Source organism: Microcebus murinus, chromosome 2 (genome assembly GCF_040939455.1).
Source record: "Microcebus murinus isolate Inina chromosome 2, M.murinus_Inina_mat1.0, whole genome shotgun sequence".
Lineage (NCBI taxonomy): Eukaryota > Metazoa > Chordata > Mammalia > Primates > Cheirogaleidae > Microcebus > Microcebus murinus.
The window spans coordinates 88,154,189-88,181,478 of NC_134105.1; the positions used below are offsets into that span (position 1 = coordinate 88,154,189).

The following is a 27,290-nucleotide window of genomic DNA, read 5'->3' on the forward strand; positions in this document are numbered from 1 at the left end:
CAGCGCGCTCCCGCCGCGCCTGCGCAGGCAGGGCGGGTCAGCGCGCCGGCGCAGTGCGTCAGTCATAGGCTGGGTGTTGCAGGTCGTTCCTGGTTTTCCTGAGGTTTGGCCCAGCCAAGAGTCCAACAGAAAAGAACATGGTGCTGGATCTGGATTTGTTTAGGGTGGATAAAGGCGGGGACCCAGCCCTCATCCGAGAGACACAAGAGAAGCGCTTCAAGGACCCGGGACTGGTGGACCAGCTGGTGAAGGCAGACAGCGAGTGGCGACGATGTAAGTACCGGGACGCGCGGGTTATCCGCCGATACTAAACCAACTTCATCTCTCGAATCCAGTCGCTGCTCCTGAGGTCACAGTTTCCACCCTTCGTCACACACCCCCTCCCAGGCTGCGGTGGCTCCCAAGGCTCTGCCTATCCCCCAAAACACAGCCTGGGAACCGGGATCGTCCCACTTTATCCTCCACCCCGGCGGCACAAGATCCCTTCTGCGCGTGCTCAGTGTGGAGCGCAGCTCATGTGCGCATGCGCATGTACAGCTGTCAAGTCTTCCTGCCTCTTGGGTAACCAGGAGAAAGCCGGGGCCGGAGGTTTGGGAGGCCCCCTAACACTTAGCTTTGGTAGCCCCCAGTCTTTCTTATCTTCAGCAACTCCAGAGTGGTTTCCCTCTGTTTTTGTAGAATTAAAGGCCCCTGCCCGAGACTGAATCACAATAGGTTCACTCCATCCATATCGGAAGCATTTGGGGACGTTGGAGGCCGCTCCTGGCTAAAAGCAATGCTGTCACAGGGCTTTTAGGAAGACCATCCCCCTAACCTGTGAGCATATCTTTAAGCATCAGAAAAGTCTTTTCCGTGGTAGATCACACTTGAGAGAGAGGTGCGGTGAGGCAAGAGAAAGCTTGTAATTATTGAGTCTTTTTAATTCTGGTTTGTGAAAGTTTTCCTTAAACGACTTTGGTGGAGTTGGGCTAGAACCTGGAACTGTTCCGAGCATCTTTCATGAAGTTATATAAAACCATAGAACAATCTGCCTGTCAATCTCTGCTTGGATTAACTGGAGTGGTCACTGGTTGGGCAAATGCTACCAAGCACATGTGATTCATTTTGTCTGATGCAATAGGTCTGCAACCAGCTGAGAGCCAGATTTATGACAGCATACTGCAAAGGCAGCCGCTATCCAAGAGTGTGATGGATATCTCTTAGGAAAATTGATTTTCCTAAGTTTATAAGTCCCTTGGGTACCAAAAGAATATTTGTTTAGCTTGATTTGTCTGCTGATTCTGGGTACCTGAGGCACTCTAATGGGATAGTTTGTTTGATTGTGAGATTCTACACTTGAATCTGAAGTTTTGAGTTGCAGTGGAATTGAATTTTGTCATATTTTTTTGTCTAGGATAAAACTAGACTGAGGGATATGATACTGACTCTAAAGTTAGGAGTATCAGATTTTTGTGTCAGTCCAACTATTAGCCAGCTGCTAAATGATTTTGAATGTGTCAGTCTCTTGTGTATAATGTACACATCTGTGGGAAGTTTTGTCTGTATGTGACAATTAGATGTGTGGTGAGTTCTTCAGTGACAAAGATTGAATTTCTATTTATCTGTATATCCCAGCACCTAGGATATACATATATGTATATAAGATATACATATACACATAGGTACATACAATCTCTATACCTAGCACACTGCACTTGGTTCTTATTAAGGGCCTGATAAAGGTTTGTTGGCTACATGAGTATCTTCTGTGTTCGGGGTACTTTACACTCTTTATGAAAGGCAGTTTATGGGGGGAGCGGGGCATGGGCAATATAAGTAACCTTAACACTTGTACCCCCATAATACACTAAAATAAAAAAAAATTTAAAAAAAAAAGAAAGGCAGTTTATGTAGTTTATTTTCAATATATATATTAATTTGATTTTTTTCTACTTGACACCCTTTCCAATATTCTTTTTGCATCCAAAGGATCTTGATGATTTTCCCCTAGTCCCTAGCCACCCAATTGACATTGAACAGATCTTATATCAAGGTTCTTTTGCATCTTGAATTTCAGATCAGAGGTTAGGATTCTTCTATCATTGACTGCAATAAGGACTTGGAACGAGAGCCACATTAAGAACTAGATCATGCTTCCTGACTGAGGATGCAGCAAGCTTTACCGAGCTCTCCATTACAACTATACCTATTTGTCTTCCTGTAGACTTCCAAGGTGCCACTAAGATTCCATGGAAAAAACAGAATTCTAATATAACTTGTAGTCATAATACCACATTGGAGTTTACCTCAACTCTTCTAACTCCAGAGATTTGAACTGTGATTTCTTCTTTTTTATTCAGAATAGTATAATGAGGCCACACTTGGGCATATTTGCCTTGGCTCTACTCCCAAAGCAACTATGTATATTGAAATCTGCTGCCAACTACAGGAATTCTATCCTCCCTATATCCTGAGTGAAATTTCTTTTTACTATCAATTGAAGTTGTTATTTTCTCTTAACACTGTAGGTGCCTTAAGCCAGGTCCTTAATCATTGTTTGCCCCAGCAATTGGAATACCTTTCTGTTTTCACTTTCACCTTAGTCTTACGCAGGGGAAGGCCATGCCCAGGGCATGTGATTTTTCTAGTGTGCAAATCTCATCATTTCACTTGCTAGCTTAAGTTTTGCAGTAGCACTCATACCTTAGAGCAGCACTGTCTGATGCTCCTCAACTTATGATGGAGTTACGTCCTAATAAACCCATGATAAGTTGAAAATGTCTAAGTCAAAAATGCATTTAGAGCCGGGCAAGGGAGCGCATGCCTGTAATCCCAGTGACTTGGGAGATTGAGGCAGGAGGATCACTTGAGCCCAGGACTTGAGTCCAGCCTGGGCAACATAGTAAGACCCTGACTCTTAAAAAATTAGCCAGACATGGTGGTGTGCAGTGGTAGTCCCAGCTATTCAGGAGGCTGAGGCAGGAGGATCGTGTGAGCCCAGGAGTTCACGGTTACAGTAAGCTATGAAATCCAAATTTCTTTTTTTTTTTTTTGAGACAGAGTCTCACTCTTGCTCTGAGTGGAGTGCTGTGTCATCAGCCTAGCTCACAGCAACCTCAAACTCCTGAGCTCAAGTGATCCTCCTGCCTTAGCCTCCCGAGTTGCTGAGACTACAGGCATGTGCCATGGCCCCTAGCTAATTTTTCTATTTTTAGTAGAGATAGCGTCTCCCTCTTGCACAGAGCTTGTCGTGAACCCCTGAGCTCAAGCGATCCTTCCACCTCAGCCTCCCAGAGTGCTAGAATTGTGGGCATGAGCCACCATGCCAAGCCTAAAATCCAAGTTTCTTAGCACAATTTAGAAAGCCCCTCCATGCCTTCCTGGCCTCATCTTCTACTACTGCCATATCTGGCCTGCTACTCTTTGTTCTAGCCTTGTCATGCTACTCTTACCTGGTGACACTTCCATGACTGTTGATTCTTCCTGGCATATTCTTATATGTGCATTCTTTTTTTTTTTTTCAGTTCCCAAAGTCATCAAAAGATATATATGCTTTTTTTTTTTTTTTTTTTTTGAGACAGTGTCTTGCTCTGTTGCCTGGGCTAGTGCCATGGCATCAGCCTAGCTCACACAAACCTCAAACTGCTGGGCTCAAGCGATCCTCCTGCCTCAGCCTCCTGAGTAGCTGGGATTACAGGTACACACCACCTTGCCCAGCTAATTTTTTTAGTAGAGATGGGCTCTTGCTCTTGCTCAGGTTGGTCTCAAACTCCTGAGCTCAAGCAGTCCTTCTGCCTCAGCCTCCCAGAGTTCTAGGATTACAGGTGTGAGCCACCACGCCTGGCCCGTATATGCATTCTTATACATATCTTTTGGTAAACATAAAAACTTGTTTCTGTTGGTATGTACCCAGGAGTGAAATTGCTGGACCATAGGGTAGGCACATGTTTAGATTTAGTAGATAATGCCAAATTGTTTTCAAAGTGGTTGTAATGATCAGTATTCCTACCAGCAACATCTAAGAGTTCTACTTGCTTGGCATTCTTACCAATACTTGGCATTGGCAGCCCTTTTAGTTTTAGCCATTCTGGTGGATATATATTGGTGTCTCATGGTTTTAATTTGCATCTTCCTGATAACTAAAGATATTGAGTACCTTTTGATAAGTTTGATGGCATTTGGATAGCCTATTTTGAAAAGTACCTGTTTAAGCCTTTTGACCAGATTTACTTGATTGTCTTTTTTTTTTAGCGATGTGTAGGCATTCTTTATATATTTTGGAAAGAAGAATATCTATTAATACATGTACTATGGATATCTTCTCCCAGTCTGTGACTTGACTTTTCACTCTTTCAGTCTTTTGATGAATATAATTTCCTAATTTTAATGAAGTCTGATTTATTGACTTTTGTGATTTGTACTTCTTGTGTTCTGTTTAGGAAATATAGAATTTAAGCCTGCAAGTGAAATGCTTAGATTTGTATATCCTAAGCTTCAGAAGAGATTCTCCAGTTTTTTTCCTAGAAGTTTTATTACTTTACCTTTCATATTTAAGTACATGATTCATCTCAAATTAATCTTAGTGTATTGTGTGAAATAGGGATCAAAGGTTTTTATTTTCATGTGAAGCATCAATTCTCATGATAAGAACGCAAACTGAGAATAGAAGGGAACTTCTTTAATCTGATAGTAGGCATTTACCAAAAAAAAAAACCCATAGCTAACATTTTTCTTAATGATGAAATATTGAATACGTTCCCCCTGAGGTTAGGAACAAGACAAGGATGTCCATTATCACCACTTCTAATCAACATCATGCTGAAGGTTCCAGACAGTATGATATAAGGCAAGAAGCAGAAATAAAAGATTGGAATGGAAGAAATAAAACTGTCATTATTTGCAGGTCACTTCATAGTATGTGTGTGGTATCTGAACTATTATAATTAAATACAGGAGGATGGGCGCAGTGGCTCACACCTGTAATCCTAGCACTCTGGGAGGCCAAGGCAGGCGGATTGCTCAAGGTCAGGAGTTTGAAACCAGCCTGAGCAAGAGCGAGACCTGGTCTCTACTAAAAATAGAAACAAATTAATTGGCCAACTAAAATATATAGAGAAAAAATTAGCCAGGCATGGCGGCGCATGCCTGTAGTCCCAGCTACTCGGGAGGCTGAGGCAAGAGGATTGCTTGAACCCAGGAGTTTGAGGTTGCTGTGAGCTAAGCTGACGCCATGGCACTCTAGCTCAGGCAACAGAATGAGACTCTGTCTCAAAAAAAAAAAAAAAAAAAAAAATTAAATACAGGGTTTCTCAAAAGTCTCTATACAAAGGAAACATTTTGTAATGAAAATTTTGTAAATAAAGGTACATTTAGCTAAATTTCCCATTTTCCTTATGTATGGTAACTTTTGGGACACCCTGTAACTTTAGTAAGATCACTGAATACAATATACAGAATCAAGTATTTCTGTATACAAATAACAGTGAAAAAGCATCTGATACCTAGAAGTATATCTAATAAATAACATTCAAGACTCTTACACTGCTGAGCATGGTGGCATGGGACCTGTAATCTTAGCTACTCTGGAGGCTGAGGTGGGAGAATTGGTTGAGCCTAGGAAGTTTGAGGCCAGCTGGGGCAACATAGTGAGACTCTGTTTCTAAAGAAATAAAATAAAAATTGATAAAGACACCAAAGAGTATTTTTATTTTTTGGCAATAACTTTTTTTATTATTATTTTTATTTATTTATTTATTTATTTTTGGTGATTAGTGAACTATCTTCCTCAAAGGAAGAAACTAAATTATATAAGAAAGTAAATTATCCTCAAGGCTGCCAGATGAGTATTATATGAGAGCAAAGGGATAACATTAACCATTTCTAGGATAGAGATATAGCAACCAAGTTCATGGGAATAGAAACATGATTGCCCTCTTTCTAGATTCTTGTGTAACAGCATGTAGTTTCTTTAAATCAGTTTTAAGATAATCGGGCAGGCCGGGCGCGGTGGCTCACTCCTGTAATCCTAGCACTCTGGGAGGCCGAGGCGGGTGGATTGCTCGAGGTCAGGAGTTCAAAACCAGCCTGAGCAAGAGTGAGACCCCCATCTCTACTAAAAATAGAAAGAAATTAATCGGCCAACTAACATATATATAGAAAAAATTAGCCGGGCATGGTGACGCATGCCTGTAGTCCCAGCTACACGGGAGGCTGAGGCAGTAGGATTGCTTGAGCCCAGGAGTTTGAGGTTGCTGTGAGCTAGGCTGACGCCACGGCACTCACTGTAGCTTGGGCAACAAAGCGAGACTGTCTCAAAAAAAAAAAAAAAAAAGATAATCGGGCAGATTACAGTTACTTGAGTATCTTCCAATTTTCTCAGATGTGTTACTCTACAGTGGTGTCATACAGGCTATGATACTTTTAAATTTCAATCTCAGAATGAAGATTGTCACCAAATGCTGGGACTACACTACTGTAGTCACCAATATATGCCAACTAAATTTAGGGCCCTAAAGCTCTAAGACTTCACTATTTTATGAGGCAGATCCTTCAGTCCTACTTGCATTTTGGCCTTAAGCTGAGATCAGTACTAAGTAGCCATGATCAGGAGAAGGGAGTATCTTTTATGAGTATTTCTTTGTTATATGCTTGGGTTTTTGTTTTTTTTTTCCTTAGGCAGATTTCGGGCAGACAACTTGAACAAGCTGAAGAACCTATGCAGCAAGACAATCGGAGAGAAAATGAAGGTAAGAAAACTCAGTAACAAACAGCCTTGAGGGCTTGAGCAAAGGTATTTGATCGTGTTCTTAGTTAATATTCACAGAAGTTATAACTCAGTGTCTAAGTCTATGAGATGCTGAGTTTCTTACCATAGGGGGAAACATTATATTAAAAAGAAAAGGAGAGGCTGGGAGCAGTGGCTCACGCCTGTAATCCTAGTACTCTGGGAGGCCAAGGCGGGTAAATTGTTTGAGCTCAGAAGTTTGAGACCAGCCTGAGCAAGAGCTAGACCCGCCTCTACTAAAAATAGAAAGAATTTAGCTGGACAGCTAAAACTATGTAGAAAAAATTAGCCAGGCATGGTGGCGCATGCCTGTGGTCCCAGCTACTCAAGAGGTTGAGGCAGGAAGATCCCTATAGCCCAGGAGTTTGAGGTTGCTGTGAGCTAGGCTGACGCCACGGCAACAGAGTGAGACTCTGTCTCAAAAAAAAGAAAGAAAGAAAAGAAAAGGAGGAAGGGAACTAAGAGACACTTTCATTGACTTTAGGGTAAGTGTCTTCTGTGTTCAGATGAGATTCTTGCTACACAAGTCATTTTTTTTCTATTCTATTTTTATAATAGGAATATAAATTCCACTAGTCATCCCTTCCAGGCTCAAACTATGGTACAAGAAAGGTTTTCTTGTGGCAGACTTCAGATTTTTCTTCCCAGGATAGTCATGCTTCATAATGAAAAGATATGGAGATCTGGATATGGAGTCCAAATCTTGCCTTGCCCTATTAGTTATATGACTTTTAGACAAGTTAACTTCTGAGCTTCAGTTTTCCCATCTGTAAAATGACAATACTAACACTCACCCATAGAATGGAATTGTTAGAACTAAATTATTTTTAAATGTAGAAAACTTGGCAGTGTCTAGAACATGTAGTTGTTCAGCAATTGTGAGTTACAGAGGATGGCACGTAGTTACTGGTCTTCATCCAAAAACTTCCTTCTTATGCCTGAAAAAACATTAAATGTCAGCTTTTGCTTTGGTATCCAGAATGGTTCATGTTTTTAACCTTTCTTCAAAAATACCCATTTAGCCCCTTAATTGCTTTTAAGAAAGCATATTAAATGCACTTTACAATCTAGATTAATTTTTTTTTTTTTTTTTTTTTTTTTTTTGAGACAGAGTCTCGCTTTGTTGCCCAGGCTAGAGTGAGTGCCGTGGCGTCAGCCTAGCTCACAGCAACCTCAAACTCCTGGGCTCGAGTGATCCTTCTGCCTCAGCCTCCTGGGTAGCTGGGACTACAGGCATGCGCCACCATGCCCGGCTAATTTTTTTTTTTTTATATATATATCAGTTGGCCAATTAATTTCTTTCTATTTATAGTAGAGACGGGGTCTCGCTCTTGCTCAGGCTGGTTTTGAACTCCTGACCTTGAGCAATCCGCCCGCCTCGGCCTCCCAAGAGCTAGGATTACAGGCGTGAGCCACAGCGCCCGGCCTAGATTAATTTTAAGTTGTAAACTTCAAAACTAAACCATAAGAATTACAGCATTTTGGAACTTGAACCAATAAAGAGCATAACAAAAAGATTACCTTGGGATTGAGCACCTTACTCTTAACTTCACTATAGTCTGCATCCTTCTCTTTGAGGATATTTGATATGTAACCCTTTCAGCTGTGGAAACTGATACAATCATAGTTTCTTCCTGTGGGACTCCCGAAGCTTAATCATTTGCATGTCAGAGGCTCCATAATGATGTTAATTTCTATGTAAACCCTGCCTGGGTGTTCTTTGGGGGCATATATACTTATAGCACCAGCCAGGCATTTTTTGGTAACAAGGTGGGAGTGAGTGTTTTCATTTACAAATAATATTCTTATATCTGACTTTGCTGCTTGGTATTCAGGGAATGTTCATGCATTGGAATGGTGGGAACAGTGCTTTAGTTTGTGTGCCAGTACTTTCATAGATATCTCATTTTGGTTTTGATCCTTATTGCCAACCTGGAGTATAGATGGAGTATTTATCAACCCTATTTAAAGGGTAAAGGAATAGGGGCCAGGTGGTGGCTGATGCCTGTAATCCTAGCACTCTGGGAGGCCGAAGCGGGAGGATTGCTCAAGGTCAGGAGTTGGAGACCAGCCTGAGCAAAAGCCAGACCCCGTCTCTACTATAAATAGAAAGAAATTAATTGGACAACTAAAATATATATATATATATATATATATATATATATATATAATTAGCCAGGCATAGTGGTGCATGCCTGTAGTCCCAGCTACATGGAGGCTGAGGCAGGAGGATCACTTGAGCCCAGGAGCTTGAAGTTGCTGTGAGCTAAGCTGATGCCATGGCACTCTAGCCCGGGCAACAGAAGTGCGACTCTGTCTCTAAATAAATAAAGAAATAAATAAATAAATGAATGAATGAATGAATGAATGGCAAGATAATAGGCTTAGAAAATTAAGGAGCTTGCTTAAAATCACACCCTAAGTTAGTTGCAGAGGCAGACTTTGAACTTAGAATTTGCTGTCTAATAGACTGTCAATAGCAAGGGAGCCTCTTAACTATTTTGCTACTATGCGTTCACCCTGCCTATACTGCCATTGCAAAAATCTTGAGATTTAGGCCATTTTTTTCCTACCTCAGTAGTCTCTGCTTATTCTATCAAGATTCATTCTGATATTTTCAGATTTTTCTTGCTTTTTAAGATGATTTTGCTCTGAGCCACTGAAATGTGTAAGTGGGGTTATGTGTTAGAATCCTGACTTTTCACTTTGGTGTATGAGAAAGTGTAATGAACCTAAGGATTTCCACACTTTACCTTTAGAAGAAGATTTAGTCCCTTCTTGCAACTTAGCTTTGTGCAGTAGGATAGGAGGTTGCATAAACATCATTGCCTACTGTTGTATGTAGAGAATAAAAAAATCTTTAGGGCATTGGACATGATTTTTATACTTTGTTTTACTTATACTTGCAAAGCAGGTGCTTAATTTTCTCAAATTATTTTTATACAGGTTTTGCTGAGGTCTCAGATATCTTGTTAAAATAGCCTTTGACTCATTTTCTTTTAGCTTTCTTTAATTTAAAAAAAATTTGACTTTTTTTTTGGAAACACATTTTGAGAGCATTTGACATTTAAAATTGGTGTTAAAATTGCCTGTCTGTGCAAGAACTAGAAATGATGATTTGGCAAAATACCATAAAGGAGGGTGAGAAGAGAAACCGGAGAGAAAGAAACCTAGCCCTGGTTCCCCCTGACCATTTTGTCAAATTGCATTGATTTTTCTAAACATAGTTCTAGATTCTGTGACTTTTTGTTTTGTTTTCCTTGACTGTCTAATATTCCATCATTCCATCCACTTTTTCCTCCTTAGTCTTAGTGCTGGGATTGTTCTTAGCAGGCAGACAAGGATTCACACCTAGGCATGTGCCTCAAGGCTCACTCTGAGCACCACACTGCCTCTGCTGCAGTTTATGATTCATGAACATTTCAAATACATTCTCTTTTGATTCTTATGATGCTGCGTGTCCAGGGAAAGACATTCTTCTTGTGTTCTTGATGATGTTAACTCTGATCTCAACAGGTTAATTGATTTTTTTCCAGGAGCAAAAAGATAGGTAGTAAGTGGCAGAATAGGGACTTGATTTGAAACCAGCCTGAGCAAGAGTGACCCCATCTCTACTAAAAATAGAAAGAAATTAATTGGCCAACTAAAAATATATAGAAAAAATTAGCCGGGCATGGTGGCGCATGCCTGTAGTCCTAGCTATGTGGGAGGCTGAGGCAGGAGGATTGCTTGAGCCCAGGAGTCTGAAGCTGCTGTGAGCTAGGCTGACGCCACAGCACTCTAGCCCAGGCAACAGAGTGAGATTAATAAAAGAAGAAAAAAAGAAAAAGAATAGGGACTTGAAACTTTGACTTCAGGCTTCCAATTTACTAGTTTTTCTCTTACCTGTTGCATCTTTTAGAGGAAGTTAGGTAGAAAGTTCTGTGATTAGTTTATACGATATATTAATTTGGTATGTACTTCATAAATCAGCGCCAGAGATTTTCTTTTATTCAATCATGTTGGGGATTTTTCTTCCTGCAGAAAAAAGAGCCAGTGGGAGATGATGAATCCATTCCAGTGAATGTATTAAATTTTGATGACCTCACTGCAGACACTTTAGCTGTAAGTTATCGTCCTTTTCTAAGTCGGCATCTCTGTTCTTTTGTCTTAGCTTTGTTCCTAGACAGCCAGTGCCGACACGCTGCTCCACGCCACATTGTGGCATCCTTGAATTTTTGCCACTGGGAAATGTCCCCACCTACTCTTGTTGTATTCTAAACTTGAGCATTTATCAGACAGCAGAGATGGAGACAGATGGAGTAGGAAAATCAAGAGTAGGAAGAATAGAAAAAAGAATGGAACTGTGTTTGGTTTATATAACTCCATTTTCTACACTTTATTTCACAAAGTCAAGGTACTTTTCAACTTACTGTAATCTAGTAAAAATTCACTACACTGGGCTTAAAGTAGTAATTTTTGAGTATTTTAGTCACTGAGCCCTTTCTTGAAACCCTTAACGCATAGCAAGAGCATAAACCAAAGAAACAAAGTTGCTGTGCTTGAAGGGCTAGGTTGGCAGCCTATTCTGCTTAACCCTACCTACTAAGGGTTCCCCCAAAGGCAATCAGAGCACAGTTTGAAACTTCAGCAATAAGCAATACAAAATAAGCTTAAGACAAGGTCTCTTACTCCTAATAAATTTATAATTTTCCTAGAGAACCATTAAATGTAGTACATCATAGAATGCAAAATTGGTTCAATCGGGAAAATCAGAAAGTACAAATAAAAGGGAAAGTTCTCTTAAGAGAACCACAGTATTAAAACTCCTGAGATGTTTGGGAATAATAGCAGTGGCAAGAATTTATCCATTTCTGCCTTAAGCAACCCCAAAGAAAAATGCCAGTGGATTTGTAGAGAAAGACTCTGTATCTCCCTGTGTGAAATAAATCTTAGTTCTTCAAAAGCCTTCATTTTCAGTTTTTAAAATGCTGCCATAAGGGTTGTCATCATAGCACAACAGGGTTAGGGCAACAGAATCTTATTCCTACACTGTCCTTGATTCACTGTGTCCTGCTTACGGGCATGGCCTGTTTATCTACAGAAACTGAGCGTCTCACAAATCAAAAAAGTCCGACTCCTCATAGATGAAGCCATTCTGGAGGGTGATGCTGAGCGGATAAAGCTGGAAGCAGAGCGATTTGAGAACCTCCGAGAGATTGGGAACCTTCTGCACCCCTCTGTGCCCATCAGTAACGATGAGGTAGGTGGCTATAGGTGGCTGTACTGATGAGGCAGGTGGCTGCACCGCAGCAGGAAGCCGCCTTACGTCGTTGTGGCTGTCTCTGTGGGGGTGGGGTGGGAGGAGAGCTGTGAAACACTGGCACTCTGTGTCAGAAGTAGACTCTTTGTATATTCCCTCTGCCCACCGATTGAGAATTGCAGGAGTCAGATCCTTGCCTGATTGGGAAGTAGCAGAGACAGCAGGTAGGAGGAGACTCCTGGCACAGAAATCTCTTCTAAATAGAGCTGCTGTCCTCTGCTGCGTGTTGCCCGTGGTAGCAGCAGTTTTGTGGGAGGGATCTGTTAAATCAACCTAACCCCCTCACCCACACCCCACTGAGAAGCTGCAGGTTGAAGGGAAATCTGCATGACAAAAGTTTCCTGCTGAGCTGGAGCTTCCCCAGCACAAAGCTGCTCTGAGCCCAGCCTTTGTTCCCTGACACCCCAGCCGTGGCAGGGCCCATCTGTGCCTCTTTCATTCATTCCCTGGTGAACGTTAAACTCACTGCCGGCTGGGGTGTGCAGGAGGCCACCAAGCACAGATCGTGAGCAGACTTGGGAGGTCAGGGCCCTGAGCCCGCCCTCATGTGGCCCTGGGACCAATAAGAGCCTGGAAAAAAAAATCTACATTCTCCTCTGCACCCCAGGCGATGCTGGTTGTGGGGGGGCAGATCCCCCCCTCCTTGTCCAGGATTTGAGGACACATTTAAAAGGGTAAAAAAAAAAAAAACAACCCTGAGAGAATACTATAGATCACTTGGAAAATCTTGATTTCCAAGTTTCATTGCTAGAATTACTTCTAGGACTTGGTAAATTATTATCTCTCTGTTGAGTAGCAAATTCTCTTCTCTAGTCACTGTACACAATGACGAAAACGTAGTGTATGAGTTAAGTGATTGAGTCACGAAGCTAGGTTATCCTTGCAATGCGATTTGGAAAGGTGGAGATTATAGGATTAGGAAATCATGTATCTTTCTGGGTCTTGTTTCCCTAGGATGCGGACAACAAAGTAGAGAGGATTTGGGGTGATTGTACGGTCAGGAAGAAGTACTCTCACGTGGACCTGGTGGTGATGGTAGATGGCTTTGAAGGCGAAAAGGGAGCCGTGGTGGCTGGGAGTCGAGGGTACTTCCTGAAGGTAAGAGTTGGAAACCAGTGGGGATAGGATTATAAAAAAGGAACTAAAACTTTTTTTTTTTTGCAGAAAAACATAATCTACTTAAAGAGGCCTACAGTTCCACCATTTGTACTTGGCATTTTGCAAAAGTACTGGCAATTAGATGCAATTCTCTTTCGAAAGCCAGAGAGGGCTTATCAGGATTCCATAGAACAAAAGCCACTAAATGATCCTCCATAATGAAGATAGTTTTGCTGACTGAATCAGAACAGTCTCTGCCTCTAAGGAGCTCAGTATAATTGGACAGTCAGACAAGTAACAAAGAATCAAAACCCGCTGTGATAAGTGCTATGTATGGTATGAGTAGGCCTAAAGGGCTTTGAGAGCAGGTAGGTGGAGGCAATAAACCCAGATTAGCTGGGGCAGAGAGCTGATGGATTCACAGAAGCCATCCAGAGAATGTGGTAAAATAATTTTGGAAATACTGCACATGAATACATATATGTAAATATGTTCTACATATACAAATGAGTCCAGTGTTTTAAGAATTAGCACAAGAAGGCCAGGCACGGTGGCTCATGCCTGTAATCCCAGCACTTTAGGAAGCTAAGATAGGAGGATCACTTGAGGCCAGGAGTTCAAGACCAACCTAGGCAACATAGCAAGACCCTATCTCTGCAAAAAATAAAATAAAAAATTAGCCAGGCATAGTTGAGTGCGCCTATAGTCCTAGGTACTTGGGAGGCTGATGTAGGAGGATCACTTGAGCCCAAGAGTTGGAGGCTGCAGTGAGCTATAATCATGCTACTGTGCTCCAGTGTGGGTGACAGAGTAAGACCCTGTCTCTTTAAAAAAAAAAAAACTAGCACAGGAAAACTCTCCCATGTATCCTGGGTAAATAATCCTTTTCCTTTACTTTGATATCTTAAAAGAGAAATCTCTTAACGGTGTGCCTGTATGACAAGCTGGGCATTGATGTTACGAAAGAATCTCGAGTCAGTTCTGTAGTCCATGGTTTTGTTGGACCTCGTGGCCCTGGGTAGTTCTGTTCTCTTGCCCCAGTTGCCTCTCAGTTTCAGTTCTAGCAGGTGAACATGACGGTGACTGGACCCAATCACACAGTACTATGTCTCTGCTCCTCTAGGGCGTCCTGGTATTCCTGGAACAGGCACTTATCCAGTATGCCCTTCGCACCTTGGGAAGTCGGGGCTACACTCCCATTTATACTCCCTTTTTCATGAGGAAGGAGGTCATGCAGGAGGTGGCACAGCTCAGTCAGTTTGATGAAGAACTTTATAAGGTGAGTAGCCAGGGCATGTGGCCGAATGACTTCTTGAGTTGTGTAGCCTAAACTTCAATGATACAGAGCAGCACTTTTCAACAGAACTTTCTGCAATGATGGAAATGTTCTATATTGTGACTCCTGAGCACTCAAAATGTGGCTAGTGTAATTGAGGAAACAAATTTTTAATTTTAATTAATTAACAGCCACATGTGGCTAGTGGCTACCATATTGGACAGTGTAGATACAGAGCCTCTTTTATCATTCCCTAGGTGATCTTTACAATATATCTAAATTATGCATACTTTAACACCATGAGCTTAAAAAAGAAGCCCATTTATTGGGTGGTTGGACAAAAGGAAATTATAGAAATGGCACTGATCTCCCAGTCCCCTTCCCATGTCCTCCCACTCCTGACCCCAGACTGGAAGTTTCTACGGATCGAGGCATCTTGCCTTGGGATGGATGTGGCTTCCAGTCTGTGACTTCTCAACCATGGACCTTTTCAGGGAGAGCCAGAGGATTTAAGTCAAGGTTCAGAATGTCATTCTGATCAACTGGCTCTAACACCGATGGTAGCACCCCAGTCTGTGTCCAGCACTCAGAATTTCTAGAGTGTCTCTGCTAACAGCTGTCCATTGCAGCAGAGTCTGCTTCTCACTTGTCCCTCTCCTTCAGGACTCCTCTGTCAGAAGTGGGGGCTTTGTGCTTACTGGCTTACTTCCTCCCCAGACCCATGTGGAGGAAGAGTTAGACAGCTGTTGCTGGGCTCTTCTGATTTATATATGCAGGGAGATAGGTTTAATATTTAGAATTGTCTTTCTACTGGTCCTTTTGATGAGGTTGAAGTTACGTTTTCATTCAAGATGCTGTGGGAAACAAAATGCTGTCTCTAAACCCTGAGTATTAGTGTAGCCTTGGCATCCTTCTCTTCTTTCTTTCCTTTCTTTTAATGAAGGGAGGAATGTGTTCATGTATCATCTAAAACCTATTTTACCTTTTCTCTTTTTTTCTAATTTCACCCCCCAAGGTTGGATAATCACCAAAAGAACTTTAAAAATATCCACTGCAGGTAATACTAGGGAGAAACTGATGTAGAATATTACAAGAAATACTAGCAGCCAGTGTTCCCTGTGTTTTCTGCATCCTCCACCTCTTATCCAGATGCTTTTTAGATCTACAGATAGGAAGAATCCCAGGTTTCTGTACTCAGGAATTTTGGCTGGCATTTCTTCCCTGATCTAAACCTCAGTTTATTTGTTCTCTAGAGCAATACTTTCCAATAGAACTTTCTGCAGTGTCGGAAATGTTCTATATCTGCACGATCCAGCATGGCAGCCACTGGCTACATGTGACTGTTGAGCATCTCAAAATGTGACTAGTGCAACTGAGGAACTAAATTTTAATTTAATTTAATAGCCATATGTGGCTAGCGCCTGTGCCGTGTCAGGCTGCACAGCTCTAGAGATTTTCTTTGATGTATGTGAATGGCCCCACAGGGTTTAACGTCTTACTGCCAGGTAGCAGGGTAGTTTTCTAGACCTCCAAACATGGGCTTAGAGGAAGTTTTCTCCTCTGCATCTTTTGTTTATTTGTTAAAATAATGCCACATCATAGAGAATTTAGAAATGACAAGTGGATATTATCTACTTTCCCATTGCCCTAACACAATTGTCATTTTTAAATAATCTCTTTGGGACTTTTTGCATACCTATGTCATTTTCACATAATTATAATCATAATGTATATAGATTGCCTTTTGACTTAACATGTCAGAAGCGGTTTTCTGTTTTATTACATGGTCTTCATAATCATTTTTTTAATGGTTGTGTGATATTACATGGACTGGACGTAGGATAGTCAGCTCTTCCCCAGTTGAGTATTTAGGGGACTTCTTTTCTTGCTGTCAATAAATAAATAACTTTGACAATAAACCTTTTTTGGACTGACCTATTACCTCCTTGTCTTTTTAGCATTCCCTCCCCACTCCCAGGCAGGGATTTAAGAATATTCTTCCTGCCCTGTCCCTTGTATCTTTTCTGTGATTTCTTTGGTCCTCCATCACTCTTAACTGGCATAGGTCCCTCCTTCTACAGGTGATTGGCAAAGGCAGTGAGAAGTCCGAAGACAACTCCTATGATGAGAAATACCTGATTGCCACCTCAGAGCAGCCCATTGCTGCCCTACACCGGGACGAGTGGCTCCGGCCAGAGGACCTGCCCATCAAGTATGCCGGCCTGTCCACCTGCTTCCGCCAGGAGGTGGGCTCACATGGCCGTGACACCCGTGGCATCTTTCGAGTCCATCAGTTTGAGAAGGTGAGTAGCAGGTCAGGGTAAGCAGGGGAACCTTCTGTCTGTCCAGGGTGGTTAGAGGAGAGACAGGATCTATGTTGCCCTGGCCCATCCTGGCCCCCACTTTTCCTCTCATTGCTGTGTCTGTGTTTTTGGGGAAGAGCCTGGGAAGCACATGGTGGAGTGTGGAGTATGGACTGTAGGCCTAGACAGCCTGAAAACAAATGTCTGCTGCACCACTTACCAGCTGTGTGACATTGGACAAGCTGCGTGACCTCTTTGTGCTCAGTGTCTGCCCCTGAAAAAGAAGGACAATAATAATAGTGCCTCCCTCACCAGGCCTACTGTGAGGATTATCCTAGTTACCATGTACAGAGCACTCAGAACAGTGCATGTGTATATGGCGAGCTCTCTGTGTGAGCATTTGTTCTTGTTGCAATCCGGTCCCTGTTGCTGGAGGCCCAGCTTTGCTGCCTCTCTGTGATGTAGGAAAAGGTCTTCATTGCAAAGACGTCTCCCACTTCAGTGCTTTCTATACCCTTTACCATTGTCACCATCTCCTTGGGTCCCCCTATGCAGATTGAACAGTTTGTGTACGCTTCACCCCATGACAACAAGTCGTGGGAGATGTTTGAAGAGATGATCACCACTGCGGAGGAGTTCTACCAGTCTTTGGGGATCCCTTACCACATTGTGAATATTGTCTCAGGTATGAGACCCATCATCTTCTCAGCTTCCCTCTCCTGTGTCCCATAGACACCACCCTCACCAGCTGAGCTTCCACACTAAGAAATATCTCACAATGCAGCTCATTACCCATATTAATTAAAATATCACACTCTCCTCCCTTGAGAGTGTTTGGTGATAAGACTATCTGGGTGAAGTTTCACTTCTGGGGCTAGGACATGAATTAAAGAATTCTTCAGGCTCACTAAAGGTTAGCCTTCTGAAATACCATCCCTCCATGAATTCTAGGGGTTTTTCCTTACAGGTTCTTTGAATCATGCTGCCAGTAAAAAGCTCGACCTGGAGGCCTGGTTTCCGGGCTCAGGAGCCTTTCGTGAGTTAGTCTCCTGTTCTAACTGCACGGATTACCAGGCTCGCCGGCTCCGCATCCGATATGGGCAGACCAAGAAGATGATGGACAAGGTAGACAGCCCCCAGGGAGGTGGGAAGCAGGGCGTCAGCACAGAATGCATCCATCCTATTTTTCAGCTTCTGGGGAACGTTAGCTCCCAGCATCATGGGAAAAGTCTGAGCTTCTCAATCTGTACCAAAAAGCGAACCTAAAAATGACCTCTACTGAGTCAGGACTGAATTCTTCTAAATAGAAACCTAAATCTAGCTCTATTCTGCAAGGTAATTCTACCTTTTCTCTTTCTGGCTTTGTTTTTCTTAACTCCAGAGAAAGAATAATCTCCATTTATCTACACAGAACAAGTTGGAGGCAATGTCTTCCCTCTTCTCGCCCAAGAAGGTCTGGGTTGTAAGCTTATCTCTTCAAACCCAATCTTCAGGCCCTAATCTTTTGCAAGTCAGGGGCTCAGAAGTGGTTAAAAGGAGAGGCCACAGACAGTAGTAGTTTCTTTCTTCCCTCAAAGGGCCCACTCCTCAGAGTACTGGGATCTACCACTTGTCACTCAGGGAAGCATGAGGAGTCTATCTGGAGTTGTCTACTAAGGAATAAATACCAAACAGATTCAAGTTTAGAAAAAAGTTGATAATGAGTAGAATCCATCATTTTGATTTGTTTAGTTAGAGTTGGGGGAGTTCTGGTTGAGTGGATGGTTTCTGGTCATCAGTGAGACCAGCTGAGAGTTGAGTTTAATTTTCCCTGTGGGACACTCTCTTCCCAGGTGGAGTTTGTCCACATGCTCAACGCTACAATGTGCGCCACTACTCGTACCATCTGCGCCATCCTGGAGAACTACCAGACAGAGAAAGGCATCGTTGTGCCTGAGAAATTGAAGGAGTTCATGCCACCAGGTAAAACTCCCAGCTTAGCTCATTTTCCCCAGCCTTTTTTCTGTCGTCACACTCTTCTGATTAGCAGGCCCCCTTCAGGATGTACCAAGTTTTCTTGTTAAGACACAGTCCCTTGAAACTCTGTCCACCCTCTAATGCTGAGCAGTGCAGGGGGCTGGCTGAGGAAGTAGCCTGTGCGGGTATGGTATTTAAATGCTGCTAAAATTCAGACTAGGGAAGAAAAGAATAAATGAAACCAGTGTCTATTAAGGGAACCCCTTTGTTCAAAGAGATCATTGTCCCAATTTCTGAGAAATAATGGGTCATTTGGTTGGGCTTCCCTCCCAGGACTCCAAGAACTGATCCCCTTTGTGAAGCCTGCACCCATTGACCAGGAGCCATCAAAGAAGCAGAAGAAGCAACATGAGGGCAGCAAAAAGAAAGTGGCAGCAAAAGATGTCACCCTGGAAAACCGGCTGCAGAATATGGAGGTCACTGACGCCTGAACATTCCTGCCTCCCAGTTTGCCAGGCTTTCATTTCTGTCTGCTGGGATCTCAGAGCCTGCCCAAGAGCAGGGAAGCCAAGCACCCAGTCATTGCCCTGCTCTCATCTGACTGCATAGCTAGAAGGGCAACAGTCTGCCATACACAACACACATGTTCCTGTCTCTTCGCATGGGCATAGGAGCTAATCACCGATGACTGATGAAACCATGTAATAAAGCATCTCTGGGGAGGGCCTAGGACTCTTCCTCAGTCTTCTTCCCAGGGCTTGAGCCCTGTCTCTGATGGTTCTTCCTAAGACTGTACTCACTCCAAATAAGGATGCTCCCTCTGTTTAGCAAGTCAGACAGCCTTTGGGCAAGCAGGCAAAGGCAAGGTAGATTTTGTAAAGGCTTCAAGGGAAAGCGAAAACCTGGGGTCTTAGACACACAAGCTTGCAGGACAAGGGCCAGGACCCTCTTTTATAATTTTGCTTCTGCTTAAAAGCATTGAGGTAATTAACTAGCTTAGAGACCAGAGTTGATGTAAAAGTCTCTTAGCACTTCTTTTCCCTAGGAAGGGCTCCATGGAAAGGGAGTGAAGCTGTATTTAATTTAGAAGAGCCCCTGGATTCAAGAGCATGGGTCAGGGTCTCATTAACAGTGGCTTCTGTCTTCACAGCAACCCCAGATGGGGAGACCCGCTGCATAGCAGCTTGTTGCTGCAACTCCAGAGGACTGAAACAGCCAGCCAGGACACAGGGAGGGGAAGGATATTTTAATCTCTTCTCTGGAGCTCCCACTGTTGCCCTAATAGCCAGTTCTCCCTTTCTCTGGGGAGGGTAATATTTAGGCTCTTTATTTACCTGCTGCCTTTCATCTGCAATCTACAAACCCTTTACTTTAATAACACCTTATGTTAGTTTAGTGCTTCTCTCCTAGGAGGTTAAAATGGAGGATCTCTTTTATCTTTGTGACAGTCCCAGAAGGTAGGGTGGGGACATGATTATACCCATTCCATCCTATGGAAGACAGAAGTACAGGTGGGTAAGGGAGGTGAGACAACAGGGCCAGGTAAAAGGTTGGGAGTCCTGCCTCCTCAGCAGTGCTTTATATTTGTTGTGTTTCTTTGGGAAGTTGAGAGTTGGAATCTGAATTGGCCTGTCACTTAGGAGCCTTTATCTCACCTCATCTTCCTGAGTCCCTAAGTGAATTCCCTGGGCCTGCTGGAGCTTGGCATCAAGGAAAGAGGCCATGTGCTCAGTTTTGCACTGGGGGCTACTGGAAACCCTGTCAAAACTGGGGCTCCTGAAAGGGTGACCACAGTGGCTCTCTTGCTTTGCCTGGCTAGGCCAGCTGGGGTCCCACAGGAAGGCTCAAGCACCCCATTGCTCTCAGCTTTGAGATAACAAAATCAGGGTGAGAGGACAAAAGAGCAAGCTGCTCCCATTTGTAATTCAGAAGGACCAGAAATTCACATACCTGTAGCCTCAACTTTGGTTTGAAGAAAGGTAGCTTACACAGTAAGCAGGAGGCTATTTTTGTCCCACCCCCTACCCCTGGTCCAGAAGCCCATCAGAAACTTTCAGATGGTGACCAGGCCTGGTGGCTCATGCCTGTAATCCCAGCACTTTGGGAGGCCGAGGCAAGAGGACCAATTGAGCCCGGGAATTCGAGCCCATCCTGGGCAATATGGCAAGACCTCATCTCTACAAAAAATTAAATGGGTGTGGTGGCACACGCCTGTAGTCCCAGCTACTTGGGAGGCAGAGCTGAAGGATCTCTTGAGCCTGGGAGTTGGAGGCTGCAGTGAGGTGACAGGGCAAGACCCTGTCTCAAAAAACACCAGCATCTTTGTCTTAGCTGTAGCCTTAGGGGTCCCACTCCTATCCTCTTGGTGCCTGGGACCTTCCTACCAGCAGGAGGCTCTGCCTTTCTCCATGGCCCTGGAAGCTCTGTGAGAGGGCAAAAGCTGGGGCTTTGAGCCCTAGGCAGACTGGCATGCTCTTGGCTTCCTCACACCAGCTGACTTAACCTCACTCCACTAATACTCTGGAGCGGACCTGCATCTGGAGCCTGGACCCCCTGCTGCTTTGTGCAAAGCCCCTTCCCATGCCAGCCTTCCCCTACCTGCCCTATGGCAGGCTCAGTGTGTGAACTGGCCTGGGAGCCAGGCTAGGAAGATAGCTGCTGTGTGTTCTAACTAGTCTGTTAGCAGAAAGTATACCCCCTGCTTCCTGAAGCCAGAGGAGAGAGTAGGACTCAATGGTAGTGAAGGCAAGAATGACTGGCTGAGGTCCCTCCCCACAGGTCTTGCACAAGAACACATCAGCAGGAGGGCGCACACAGTCATTTACTGAGTGCTTACCCTGTGCCAGGCACCATAGGAGTAGGGGTTACAGAAAGAATGGGACACAGTCCTGGATGTCAAAGAACTCAGTCTTTTGGGAAAGGTGAAGCTTGCCTTCCTCTGTAGTGAATTGAAAACCAGACTCCTTCCCTCCCTGAAGCAGTGGGACGGGGCTGATGCAAGCCTTGTTTAGCACAGGCTGACCCACCTGGAAGCTGAGCAATTGGGAACCGGCCCAAATCACCTTGACTCCACCCTCGTAGTTGCCTCCGCAACCCACGGCTGATGCCCTCATCCCTGGCACCTTGACCTGCTCCATCTCCAACCTCGGCTACCCAGGTTACCTCAGTTAGCAAACAGCCTCCGGAGCCCAGTAGAATGAGTCAGAGCCCTGGGTCCCTCACCAACCCTTGGTTCCCACACCCAGAAATTCCAGGCCCAAAATGTAGGGCCGGGAGCTTAAGGCAAGAGAGTGAGGAGACGCTGGGACCAGGTGTCTAGCCTCTCCAAGAGAGAGACAGCTAGAAAGAAGCCAGGCTTCCAGAGAGCAATGCTAAAGAGGCAGGTAACTACAGGGACCCAGTGTGAGGCCACGCGGCCTGCCTGAGTTCACAGCTGGGCAGGGCAGCTCACCAGCCAAACACTGAAACCTCACACCTGGGAACTGACTACCTATGAACTATCCTGCTTTTCCTTCCCGGAAGCTTTTTAGGTTTACCCAGGGTCCTGAGAACGCCTCTTCCCCAACCTCCATCCCTCCCACGGGAGGTGGGGGGGGGCGGGCCTGGGGCTGCCCTGGCTACACTCCCAGGATGAGTCTGACAGGCAGAGCTGGGATGGGCCCCAGAGAAATGTGCTGCGTGTCAGAGCCTGTGCCAGGATGAGGGGCCTGCTCCGCTCCCCCAGTTACCTCCCAGCTTGGGGTTCCCCAACAGCTCCTCCCAGTTACACACAAAAGAGAGGTAAATCCTTGCAGCCTGGGCTGGTCAGGTCCTAGTGGGGCTGCTGCCTCTGCCTCTGACATTGCCCTTTTAAGAGCTCCCCCAATGGGGGTGGGTTGGGGGTGCTGCAGGCAGGTTCTTGCAGAAACCCAGCAATGTGCAGCTCCCCACCGGCCTGCCAGGAAAGAAGACCTGGACTTCAGTTCTCAGCCTCTATGCCCCAGGACCTTCGGGACAGAGGTAGGGGGTCCCAGTGACCTCTGAGAGAGCCCCTTTTTCTGGAGGGGAAGGTCCTCTCTAGCTGCTCTCATTGGTTAGTTCACAAGCCCTGCATTTTGGAGAGTGGGAGGACTGGGCTTCCCTCCATACACTAGCCCGCTGTCAGAAATGGCCTGGGAAATTATCTTTATTGAGGTGTAAATTGCTGATAAGATGGCATGGCCCCTCTCAGAGTCTTGTTTTTTAAATGCTGAAGAAACGGAAAAATTAAACTCATTTAGAATAGCCCTTATCCTTTCCTCCCATCTTGTCTCAGAGGAAATTCTTTTTACTCTTTTTCTAAAACCAGCCCTTGTCTACTCGTGGCCTGGGTCTCACACTGCTGTGTATCCCCTGAGTCCCTGCTCTTCAGCGAGCTCTCTCCTGGTCACCCCTCTCTTGTCCCTCCCTTCCCCTCAACCCACGTACATATTCCCATCTTGAGCCAGCCATCCTGCAGGCCTGCCTCTGCTGTCGAACTGTGATCCCATCTGGCTCCTTTCCCTCAAAGATTAATGAATAGTGGACACTTGCAGGCTCTGCTCCCTCATTAACATTCCCCAGCCCTCTCAGAGGGAAGGTGGAATGTTCCAGACAAGGAACAGCAGGAGGGGGCAGGAAGAAGGTAGCTGGAGTGCCCAGTGAGGGCAAGAGGGAGTCGTGGCTGGAGAGGTAAGAGGCACGGGCAGGCTAAGGAGATTCCCGGGGTTCTGGCCTCTCCTTGCTCTTTCTCCCGTGCTCTGACCTCCACATGCAGGGCTCCCAAATCCATTATCTCTCATCTGAGCATCTCTACCAGGATCTCAGACCCAGAAGTCCAAAGTCTAAATCCTTCTGTGATCCTCTCCCCCCCGCCCTCCTCTCAGGATCCAGGCACCCCCAAGGCCTAGAGTCACCCTCCAGGACAACTGCCTCTTCATCCCCAGCTGCCAGTCTCCTGTGCAGTCCCACTGAGTCTCTGCATGCAGACCTGCCCCTTAGAAGCCTGTTCCGCAGCCCCAGCTCTCCTCCTCCTGGACAATGAGGACCGCCTCCTTGCTGGTCTGCGGGACCCCAGTCCCTCCTTCAGGCGCATTCTCCTTCCTGTGCCGCAGTGGTCTGCGGATGGCACAGCCATGGCCATCCCTCCCTGCCAGCACGCTGCAGGTGCTCTCCTCAGAGTCCAGGCTATGGGGCTGTGGCCAGCTCAGAGTAACAGGCTGTCTGCTCTTCTCATCCCACCCTCCCCCAATTCCTCTCATCTTCCAGCACGGACCATTCATTACATCCTCCATGTTCGTTCCTGCCATTCCCTCTGCCCAGATGCCTTTTCCTCCTGCCTAGCTGTGGAATTCTCCCTTCCTCTTCAAAGTGGCTCAAATGCCACCTTCTTGACAAAGCCTTCCCTAACTCCACCCCCACACGAAAATGTTAATATAGCTCTGCAACAGCATTTTTCTTTGTCCACCTTAGACTGGTTGCCCCTTGAGGCCATAGCTCATCTGTGCCCCTCTCACGCCTTGCCACCTAGCCCCGTGGCTGGAGCATGGCTAGAGCCAGGCAGGGGCTCCCTCCTCGGCCTGCTCTGACAACCGCGACAACCAAGTACTGCAGATGTTGCTTCGGGATCTGCTGCTCAGAGGTTCCGTCTCTTCCCCTCTGTGCCCAGGGGCCAAAAATGACCTCAGATGGACTCTCCATCCCTATGGAATGCTAGGCCTATTAAGCCACCCTTGACAAACAATTGTTGGCACTTTGGGTTGAACCTATTACCAGGAGAAGGCATCCAATACCAGCGTTTAACAAGCCCCAAGGAAAGTCTATCTAACAGGGTTGGGACATCAGGCCTATTGCCCCTGGTGAGAGCTGGCATTGGGAATGCAGTTTTGTGGTTACAGTGAATCAGTTCAGAGCTTCCCACAGAGTAGCCTAGACACCCAACTGGCCTACCAGATGGTGGCTGTGGGCAAGAAGGGACACCTGGTCTCCTTTCTCTGCCATCCGTCCATCCATCCGCGTATTCATTCATTTGACCAATATTTACCAAGTGCCTGCTCTATGTCAGGCCCTGTGCTAGGGTCTGGGTATTCAAGACATATGTGTTCTGTCTGGTCCTGGAGCTTACTGCCAGTGGATAAGACAGATGTTAACCAAGCAAATTAATACGTAAATACTTTATGTAATTACAAATTGTCATATGTGCCAGGAAGGTGGGAGCATTTAAGACTGTCATGTCCAACAACTGGAAGGAAGCCAGGGTGTACAGAATAGACAGAAGGGAGAGGAGTGAAAAGAAGCTGGGCCACTCCACACCGGGCTTTGCTGATCAATGTAAGCAAGTTGGAGTTTATTCAAGGTACAGCAGGAGCCAGTGCAGGGTTTTCAGAAGGGGAGTGACATGCTCAGATTTAAGACTTTGCAGTATTACTCTGTGAAGGACACTAGGAGGGGTCCTTTAATCAGATAAATCCAGAATGTGGTACCTCAACAAGAAACAGGTCTGGACTTTTCAGTCAATGTCACCAAAAAAGAACGAATGAAAGAAAAGGAAAAAAAAAAAAAAGAAAGAAAACGAATATGACCAAATGTAATCCATAAACTTCCGGTTTGAGCAGCAGCTGTCTGAGACCTTTGAGAGACAGGAATTTAGATTGGATTGGCTATTAGACGATCCCAGGAATTCTCATGCATGTTCCTGGTCGAGGCAGTGGTCCTGTGGGTATGCAACGAGGAGAGGGCCCTGAGTCTCAGGGGCTGCCTGCGAGGGGCCTACGGTCTGGGCACATCATTGTCTTATCCTTCTCCAAAAATCGAGAGAAAGCAGAGTGCCAACAATTAATTCAATCTAGTGAGAATATATCTGGGTATTCATTATACTATTCTTTTAATTTTTCTGAATGCTTGAACTTTCCCAAAATAAAAAATTGGGGGAGGTTTTTATTTATTTAGTTAGTTAGAGACAGGATCTCGCTACCTTGTCTAGGCAGGTGTTGAAGTTCTGGCCTCATTGATCCTCCTGCCTCAGCCTCCCAAGTAGCTGGGATCACAGGTGCAGTCACCACATCTGAGGGGTAGATTTTTTTTTTTTTTGAAACAGTGTCTTGCTCTGTTGCCCCAGCTAGAATGCAGTGATGTCATCATAGTTCACTGCAGCCTCAAACTCCTGAGCTCCAGTGATCCTCTTGCCTTGGCCTCCTGAGTAGCTGGTACTACAGGCATGCACCACCATGCCCAGCCCCTAGACTTTTTAAACCTGAAAAATGTGTATTAGGTTTTTTGAACATATTACTTTGGCTGCTGAATGGAAACTGGTTTGGAGGGGAAGCAACCACATGAGGAATCCACAAAGATGTGGTAATAGAGTGTCCTCCCCTGTGACAGACCTGGGGCAGGGGGCTGAGAAACAACAGTGCCGACCTGCGAGGAGTGCAACCCCCAGCCCTCCAGCCAAGCAGCAGGCTGGGCACTCAAGGCGAGTGTGGACAGCAGAACACTCAGGTTGTGGCCCACCCGGTCTGCTGGTCCCTTCACTCTGCCCCACCCCACAGTCCAGGAGCCCCACATGGCCAGGCCCTCTCCTTCCTGTTTCTGTGTCCTTTATAAAGCAGCACTGAGCCCAGAAATGGGATCAGGTGCTGGGCCCTCTTCCCCCACTATTCTCTCCTGCCAGAGAAACTGCCGCCCACCCACCAAAGATCACCATTTTCCTCATCAGCTACCTTCCTCCCTATTCCACTTTCCCAGCAGATCATTGGTTCTAGAATTTTGGCCCAAGGATCTGCCCAAGACAGAGGTCACCTGGCTCTTTCCAACATGGCTCCTGTCTGCCCCTCTAGCGTGCTTGGCCACAACAGGCTGCCCCAGTCTCAGCTGCAGCCAAGGTGATGCTCACATTTCATTCATTCCTTTCACTCATTCATAGTATATTGCTTAAGAGCATAGACTCTGGAGCCAGATTGCCTGGGATCAAATCCTTACTCTATCATTCACTGGTTGTGTAATCTTGGAGAAGACACTTAACCTGTAGGTTAAATGACTTTGCTGATGAATTTCTCTTGCCAGGAATGCTGTTACTGATTCTTCAAGATGCAGCCAAGTTCCTTCTCCTCCAGGAGGCCCTCTGGGCTTTCCTCCACCCTCACTGCTCTCTCCTCTGGATTCCTTTAGCCCGTTCAGTCTCAGTCGCTCTTAGAGCACTTTACCCATGCTACCCTGTTCAGTTGAGAGCCAAGCCATGCCTTATCCAAGTGTGTACTCTCTCCATGGGCCTGGGGACCCTGAGGAAGCAACCCGAGTGAGGAAAACCCATCAGAACTGGAGGGGAGCCCCAGGGTTATCTCAGCAGGGCTCTTTCCCTCCCTGACCCTCCACTGTGATATGGGGCTTGGTCTAGAAGAACAGCAAGTTCCCTATTAACAGACTTCAGGATCTTATTGCATCTTGGTAGCTCCTAGGAGCTATGATAACTGCCTCACAGAAAGGACGTCTAAAAGTTCCTTGAAGCTGGAATGTTCCATGAAGCAGGGAGCCCTTCCTCTAGGGATCAAGGAGAACACCACCAGGGTGACCCCTCTGTGAGATTCCCAGGGAGGCATA

General features: G+C 45.2%; 1 protein-coding gene across 1 annotated transcript; it reads left to right on the forward strand.

Moving 5' to 3' along the window:
- Positions 1-20: 20 nt before the first annotated feature.
- On the forward strand, positions 21-19,468 carry SARS1 (seryl-tRNA synthetase 1). Its single transcript, XM_012751558.3, has 11 exons — positions 21-273; positions 6,655-6,725; positions 10,787-10,867; positions 11,847-12,005; positions 13,020-13,163; positions 14,287-14,442; positions 16,521-16,742; positions 17,298-17,427; positions 17,710-17,867; positions 18,575-18,704; positions 19,032-19,468. Exons 1-11 carry the CDS (start codon positions 138-140, stop codon positions 19,187-19,189), a joined length of 1,545 nt encoding a protein of 514 aa, XP_012607012.1. The 5' UTR covers positions 21-137; the 3' UTR covers positions 19,190-19,468.
- Positions 19,469-27,290: the final 7,822 nt, after the last annotated feature.